Below are 8,258 nucleotides of genomic sequence, written 5' to 3'. Positions count from 1 at the left end.
ATTAAGACTGATATACATTATAATATCAATTTTATATTTTAATTAAATTAAATATTTGAAGAATTTAAATATTAATTTAATATAAATTAAATTCAAATTAAAACTATAAGTTAAAATTTGTGTGTATTAGATACACATAAATGCTATAGATTATGAGAGAAATATGATTGAATATGATTCATATATAGATTACGTTAAATTAAACCTATGATATTTAATTAGATATAATTTGATTTGATTTAATTAAATTAGCTGAATTAAAGGTATAGGTTACGTGGACTATGTGTTCATTTAAATATGATCTAAATGAAACTATTAATTGAATTAAATTGAATTGAATTAATTAATTATTAAATAAATTAAAGGGGACTTGTCCAAAAAAGAAAAATAAGCCAACTATTTACAACAAAAAAATGTATAGTTGCAAATATGGTAATTAGATTCAAAACAATTGAGCATAGAACGACATTTTTAAAAATTTACAAATATAGCAGAACCTGTCAAAATAAATATTGATTTATCAATGATAGACCATAAGAGTCTATTACCGATAGAGGCTTATCACATTTCGATTTTGTTATATTTGCAAAAAAAAAAATTGTTATATACTTGATTATTATTTTTAAAATTGTTCCTAATTATGTTAGATCATGCACTTTTGTCTTTTATTAGTTTTTTATTTATTTATAAAATAGTAAATAGTTTGTATTTTTTTTATAATTCTACAAATGCCTCTAAATAAAATAAATAATAAAATAATTACTTATTAATAATTTAGTTGTGAAATTAAATTTTAAATAACTCCCGCATAGGAATTATTTGATACATAACCTTCTCCTCGTGTTACTCGTTATTCCTAATATGCCTTAATCCCAAAAATTAAGATTAGTTCTCACAACCAATACCTCACTTATTCAGAAGTTATTTTTTTGGTGTATTCGTGATCTCGAGAAAATTGTGAGATTCAGAGACTTTAACAAACACTACAAGAAAGGGGAGTTCTACCGACTCATGTGTGTGTCGGCATAAATCACAAAATGCATCTGAATAGGCTATCTCGACGCAGAAAACCACGTCGGCATTACCGTGTTGGGATAGGCTATACTGACGCACGAACAACATGACGTCGGCAAAAGATTTTGTCAATGCATGCTTCGCTCTTTCGACCTGTTGACCAGATGTCGACAATACCTACATCGACGTCGTCTTGTACGTCGAGGAAGGGAAAAGCCAACATGACGTCGGTATAGGGTCCATGCTCGATGCGTTTTGTGCGTCAGAAAAACCTGTTTATAACTTTTTTTAATTTATTATATATATATATATATGGTATTGAGAACGAATTCGATTTATAAATTCAATCAATTTTTAAAAACAATATTAACATAAGATGAAAAACATACCAAAATCGAATCTATATTCATATTAATTCAAATATTAAAAAAAAATACACGTGTTTTAGTTTAGAAATTACATGAAAACTTAAAACTAAAACTTGAAAACATAATTCTAAACACGTGGACGTCAGTTCTCCCATGCCTCCCAACCTACAATGACACAAGATTAAATATCAAACATACATACAATATAAAATCTAAACAACTCATATAAATTTTAGTTAAAAAACATTCAACAATTTCAATATATACAATATACAATCTACAATTCACGATATACAATATACATACAACTTAAAACAATATACATACAACCGAAAACAATATACATTTATTTAGAATAAATAAATAAATACAACTCTTTACCGAAATAGAGACGACTAAGTAACTTGACGACGAAAGGAGGACGGCGGGCTGCAAACGATGACGACATCGAGCAAGGACTACACTCCCTCTTCTCTCTTTCATTTTACGTTCTCTTGTGTGTTCTGTGTTATGTGAAAACATAATATTTTATAATAATGGGTTCTCATGACGCAACATGAGTACGTTGCGAGAACCATTCTATTTACGATGCCATAATTGACAACGTCGACATTTTCCACTGATCCTGACGTTGACACTCATGGCGTCGAAAAAACTTTTCAAAATTTTTAAACGTCGCACTTTCCCCCAACATTGTTAGATCCTACGTCGGCAAAAAGTAGGCCAATCTCGAGTAGTCACTTTTGACGTCAGAAAAAGTTATAAAAATTACTTAAAGGTTGAACCTTTGCAAACGTGGTCAATGCCAACGTCGGCATTTGTGGAGCAATTGTTGATGTCACATATAGGTATGCATCATAATTGCTCTAAATTTAAATAGTTTTAACTTTTCCCAACCCGCTGATGCTTGGCGTCGACAAAAATCTCAATTGGTGATGTCCTCTTCACGACGTCGGGAAATGTTATTTTCTCGACACCTTAATCCTGACGCTTGGAAATTATTTGAAATGTCCTCGACATCGGAGAAAGCCGGCTCGTTTATCCCAATGTCGGGGAAATGTCCTCAACACGAGGCCGAATCTACTAAATCACTATTTCAAATCAACAAGAATGAACAAGGCACTGGAAATCATCATTTAAACATTTAAAGAAAACACTCACAACACTTAACAAGTTAAACCTGAAATGCTTATCTTCCTCCTCTTCTCGCTTAGTGTCTTTGGCAGCTCTTCAACACTTCAAGTTTAGATCGAAGCTTAGATCCAATTATGCCCTGATCCGGTTTTCATTCGGATCCACTCAGCCTCTCAACTCCAATCAGTTCGATTTTTGTTCTATTCACCTCTAGGTTTCGTCTGCTTTGTCCCACATATCTGCCTCGTTTCCACCTGCTTTGGTTTTGATTTACTTTAAAGATCCGTTCAGCTCGTCCTCCGCTCCAAATCCAACCAACCTTTACCTCATGCATTACTTTTCGTTCCACTATCTCTCTATCAAGTTTTAGGAGTTGTTCTTGCTGAGTTCTTGCTTTGTTCTTTGTAGGTTATATTATAGATTTCTATACGATAACCTACATTACTATCCCATAAGTCATTCGTGGATTTGTTTTATCAAGTTATTAGCAAACTCAAGTTCGTGATTAGAACCTTGAGTTTGAGGAGGGTATTGTTGTAATTAGAATATATTTGGGATATTATTTTTGTAATATTCTTTTTACTTTGCTTATAATTAGATTTGCAATTGAGAATTATGCAAGAAAGCAACAGAACCATGAGAGTGGAGGAAATCGAAGAAAACCAACTCGCTAGGGTTTACCGAAAAACTGGGTATGCTACTCGGTTTTTTGAAGATTTGCGGAGCTACAGGCAAAATCGAAGGTTTAAACTTGGGTTGTTTATGCAATGCATGCTTAGGTTATCCTTTTCACAGATGACCTAATTTGAAATACCCAAGTGAAATTGACCTACTTTTCTAAAATGTAAGTTCTAGGTTTTTCGCTTACATCATCATAAAAATGTAAAAGTAGCAAAGGACTCCTCTCAATTCTCTCTTTCATCTCCTCGATTCTCAATGCTTCTCGATCTTCTTCATATTCTTCTCATTTGTAGATCTCTTTGCAATATTCTTTCTACAATATCTTCTTCCCCTCCGTCGATCTTCTTTCATCTTCCAGATTCTGTCTTCGTGAAGCTGGTCTTTGCATGAAATCTTAGACCATCGATACCCAGTGATTGCAGTAAAAAGCTTTCATTTTTTTACATCAACAGCAGAATTTCGAGGAGCCAAATGTGGATTCTTCAAACAACCACCACTTTTATTCTATTTAAAATTTTAGTAACTTAAAACTAAAATTTGAATACATTTTTTTTCCTTTGACGAGAGGTTGAAACTTTTAATCTCAAATTGATACATTTAACGCCATCTACTATATGTAGATGCTTGATGTTAGTTAAGATTTGAGTTATGGTCATACCGGCAATGTCGTCATGGTACTAAAAAGTAGTTATTAATTTACTGATTAGGTTAAGTACTATTATATCGAAACTAATAACTATTAAAATTTTACTAGATATTACCTCTTCAAATCTATTTTTTTAACCAACATTCATATTGATGATTTTAACAAATGATGACACAATAATGAAAGATGAGCAAAGTTGCTGCATGGTGATATCAACATGAACGATATAATAAAGACCACGAAGGCAAGAAAAACCACAACATATATATAATAGATGAAAGACAGAGACGAAGAGCAATATGACAATTAAACAAACATCAAACAATAATACGATGGTAATGAAAAGAGGGGCAGAAAACAATGGACAATTGCGACCAAAAGCACTAGAACAACATGTTACAAAATGAAGGTCAAAGTGAAGAGATAAATGGTCACACAAAAGCATATGGCAAGTGCACCACGGTGGCACACACAGAACTGAAGACTCGAGGGGAATTTAGGGGGTTTGCTTTAATTACAACACCAAAAATATCTAGAGGCACTTAACTTTCTGGGTCCACCGAATTGTATCATCTAAACTACGGCAAGGGATTTTTTTTTTTAATGTTTTAATTCATTTTTATGTATATTTTGAAAGTGAGATATATAGGAGGGAGCATCAATGCACCACATATTGTTGATTTACTAATTAGCTCCCAGTCCTGCAGTGTATTTGACACCCGTGGACGGCAGCCACAGGTTTCCTTCAATGAATTGAGCCACGGTGAAGTTAGTAGCTTCACTGGTTTGATTCAGTCGGTGGTAACCGGGCCAATTGACACGCTTGGCCAATCCCGCCCCCGGTCCGTAATTCATAAACTCAGCGTAGAATAGTGTATTCAATGCAAAATTGGCGTTCCACTCAAGCCAACCTTCTGGCCTAATGGCATCGCTGATGTATGATTGCATGATAATGGTTCTGGAATATTCCTTCCATGGTCTTCCAAGGTACGTAGCAGTAGTGTTAACCGAGGGTTTAAGGTCTGAATCCGCAGATATGTTGCAGAATTGAATGGAGAAACCGGTGGGTTGGTTTGGGTCTTTCCGGCCCTGAGCAGTGATGGTGTTTTTCTGGTTGGGAAGACCCTTCTTCGCCAGGATGCTGCAGTTTTGAAAAACGACGGTGGCATCGCCGAAAAGAAAATCAACGGTCCCACTGATTTGGCACTCGCGGTAAAATTGGCGCATGGTGTGCGTATACAGCGTGTCTTGGTAGCCTCTAATTCGACATCTAAAAAACACCGACAGATCGGAGTCCGATCTAAGTGCCACTGCTTGATGTTTCTCTGCTCCTGCAGTATTCTCGAATGTTATGTCTCGCGCTATGAATCCTCTTCCACTTACAGCTGCAAATCATTTGCAAATTAATTAATAACCACTTCTTCTTCATTTCTCTGTTTTGTTTTGTCCTCAGAAATTATTATAATGAAAGGGAAAATTACCGAAGGTCGCTGATCGGAATGTTGTCCAACCGTCAATAAAACTGCGGTTACCCGATATGATGGTGGCATCTATTCCATCCCCAATCATCATGAGATTCCACTTCTTCTTCTTGATCTCCACGTTCTCCAAGTACACACCCTTCTTTATGTATATGACATAACGTCGTATGCTATTGTCAGGGGCTGCTAGTACCGCATCCATCACATTGGTGAAATCCCCAGTCCCGTCGGCGGCCACTGTGGCATCGGCGGCCAAGTCATTTATTTGCAGCAAGTTCTGGTCCTCAGATTTCAGCCATGAAGGAAACTCGCTCGGTTGATTGGGGATTGATTTCACCATGGAAAGAAGGTCATAGAGCTGTGAAGTTAACTGGTTAACGCCTCCAGATACTAGACCTTTGATAATGCTATTGGTGCCCTCAAATCCATCCATGCATGTTTCCGGATTAACCACTGCAGCGCTCAGCCATGTCTTCAGATCAGAACTCAGATCTCCCGTGCTATGGTTTTTAGCTGAAATAATGTAAGCAGGAGGATGTTTAATTTGTAAATATGTTGAATTTCTAGTGTAGTTGCATTTGCATGCGCAATTTATAAAAGTAACTAGTAGGTCCAGCAGCAGCACAACCGACAATATCCCCGTGAACTAACCAACAACACATATTAAAGCAAAGTTTGAAAGCGCAACATATAAATGAATAGGCTTAGGGGGTAGAGAGTTAATATGCAAATTTATAAGAATGCGGTGGGGGTGGGGTATTGTAAATAATGGTGTACCCTTGGGATTCTGGGTGGCGGAGAGGGACCAGCTCAACTGGTCAGCAGAGGAGTCAAGCAAATCGAGACAGTCGGAAATGGCGGTGGAAAGCCGGAAGTCTCCCAGTAATTTACTGAACGGAGAGAAAATGGCCATAACCTGTCGTACAACATCGATGGTGGAGAGGAGTGAGTTGGAGAACTGGGAGGAGGGTACGCTCAAGCACTCTGTCTGCACAAGATCCGGTGGAGAGCTGGCCGGAAGCAGCATGGGAAACAAAAGGATCAAGAGGCAGCAAAACTGAAGGGTTTGTGTAGTTAATTTGGCCATTAAGATAGGAATTATTGAGCTGCCTTTGGCCTGGCCAGTATGTATGGGATGATGAAGCAAAATTAAAACAAAAATCGGTGAAGTAAATGAAGAGTCCAGTTGGAAGGTGAGGGAAAGGAACTTTAAAGGCAGGGGGTTGGGGAGATAGCGCGTTGATTTGAATGCTACATTCACGTTTTGTGGGGAAGGGTTTGTGTGAAAATCCATGTGTCGGCGCTCATAAAAAGCTTCTCTTCTTACGCGGATCTCGGGGCATCTTACTCACAGTCGCTGGAAAGCATTTACGACAACTTTAGTAGATTCGAACATCTCCCTTTGATCTTTTTGGATGTCAGTGTCATCATCCACACCCATACTCGTCTCTCCTAATTACTCTTCTTTTGAACCAAAAACAAATGCCCATATCACTCTCTCCTCTCCTAACTACAAATGCTATTAAATGATAGAAGTTGACTACCATTCCCACCCTGACTTTCGCTTCCTCTTCATCCATCCCTTCCCCCTCATTAATATATTCTATTTCTTTATTTTCATTTCTATTGTATTTGGACAAAACCAACATTGTAAACACTACAATTTTAAATGTTTTAAATAAAATAAACGCTTTCTATTGAATCACTTAGTTCTTAGAAGTTACTATGCATTTCGTGCACAAACTTGTGTTAAATTATAAATAATTATTGATATATTTTAAGAAAATCTACATTTATCCTGACTTAACTAGTTTAACCTACGAACTAGTGATTAGTTAGGTTAAGTCGAATAAATTTGTGTTTAAGGTGTTGAATTGAATTGATTTTTTTCTTTTTCTCATGAGTATATGATGAAATTTTTTGTAATCTAAACAAGTTCCTTTTTTGTTGCATATTTTTATTTGTTTTAACTTTTTCGAATTATTTAATTACACATGTTTTCTATCACTTGATACTCATCGACATATTAATTTTAAAACTTCATCTATTATATTATATGAAGGGAAAAAAAATATTTTTCAACAAAATCAACAAATTTACGATACTTCTATATTTATGTAATCTGAGTGAAATAATATGCATAAAATAAAATAAAAACTAGGTTGTAAAATTCACTTTTTAGCTTCAAGTATATCATGGAGTGTCTCTCTTGGAAGAGAATTCAGAACAAGGTAGAAATAGAAAGAAATTGGAAAAATGAATTTGGTAAAGGTCATTTTGTTTTAAAAGAAAAAGAAAAGGGGAAACAACACTATGTTTCTATTACGAATAGACTGTTAAGGTTTAGTTGGTTGGATTGATGTGCTATCTTAGTGTAAATAAGATAACAATTAAATAGAATTTAAGCTTACAAACATAGATGAAATTAAATCATATTGTGTAAATAAGATAAAGTCAATGGAAAATTTGTGAAAAGAAGTTCAATTTGAGATGATGAACAAAGATTGAATTAGAAAACTAAGGAACAAATCTAAAAAAAAAAAAACTTCAATGAAATTTGATCACATACCACAAAATTTAAAAAAAAAATTGATACCAAGACCGTAATCCTGACCAAGCAAAGGAGAAGCAAACAAAAAATTAATGGTCGATTGGAGGCTATGGCGATCGAACTACTTGGAGGCAAAGACATAAAATCAATTGGTTGGAGGCAGAAAAAATCGTGAATGGAAAATAAAGAAGACGATTGAGAGAATCGTGAAAGTGATAATATTCACTTCTAGGGTATTTTAGAAATATACAAAGAGAAATAAAAAATTTGCTATGTTTGCATATTGTTTTAAAAGCTATATTCTTACTATTTTATGCTAAAGGGTTACTGATTATGAAAACTCTTTAAAGAAATTTTAGTGACTTGGTTGGCAAGTCATACAA

General features: G+C 35.1%; 1 protein-coding gene across 1 annotated transcript; it reads right to left on the bottom strand.

Moving 5' to 3' along the window:
- Positions 1 to 4,087: 4,087 nt before the first annotated feature.
- On the bottom strand, positions 4,088 to 7,012 carry LOC101207185 (pectinesterase/pectinesterase inhibitor PPE8B). Its single transcript, XM_004146140.3, has 3 exons — positions 6,102 to 7,012; positions 5,325 to 5,837; positions 4,088 to 5,228 (listed from the first exon to the last, which is right to left on the bottom strand). Exons 1-3 carry the CDS (start codon positions 6,616 to 6,618, stop codon positions 4,528 to 4,530), a joined length of 1,731 nt encoding a protein of 576 aa, XP_004146188.2. The 5' UTR covers positions 6,619 to 7,012; the 3' UTR covers positions 4,088 to 4,527.
- Positions 7,013 to 8,258: the final 1,246 nt, after the last annotated feature.

The sequence above is a fragment of the Cucumis sativus genome, chromosome 3 (genome assembly GCF_000004075.3).
Source record: "Cucumis sativus cultivar 9930 chromosome 3, Cucumber_9930_V3, whole genome shotgun sequence".
NCBI lineage: Eukaryota > Viridiplantae > Streptophyta > Magnoliopsida > Cucurbitales > Cucurbitaceae > Cucumis > Cucumis sativus.
This window is presented reverse-complemented; position numbering and strand designations above follow the sequence as displayed.

Coding starts and splice junctions, on each gene's coding strand:
- LOC101207185 (XM_004146140.3), bottom strand. CDS start 6,618: ATGGATTTTCACACAAACCCTTCCCCACAAAACGTGAATGTAGCATTC. Junction 5,838..6,101: donor CGCCACCCAGAATCCCAAGG/GTACACCATTAT, acceptor ACATTATTTCAG/CTAAAAACCATAGCACGGGA. Junction 5,229..5,324: donor ATTCCGATCAGCGACCTTCG/GTAATTTTCCCT, acceptor AATGATTTGCAG/CTGTAAGTGGAAGAGGATTC.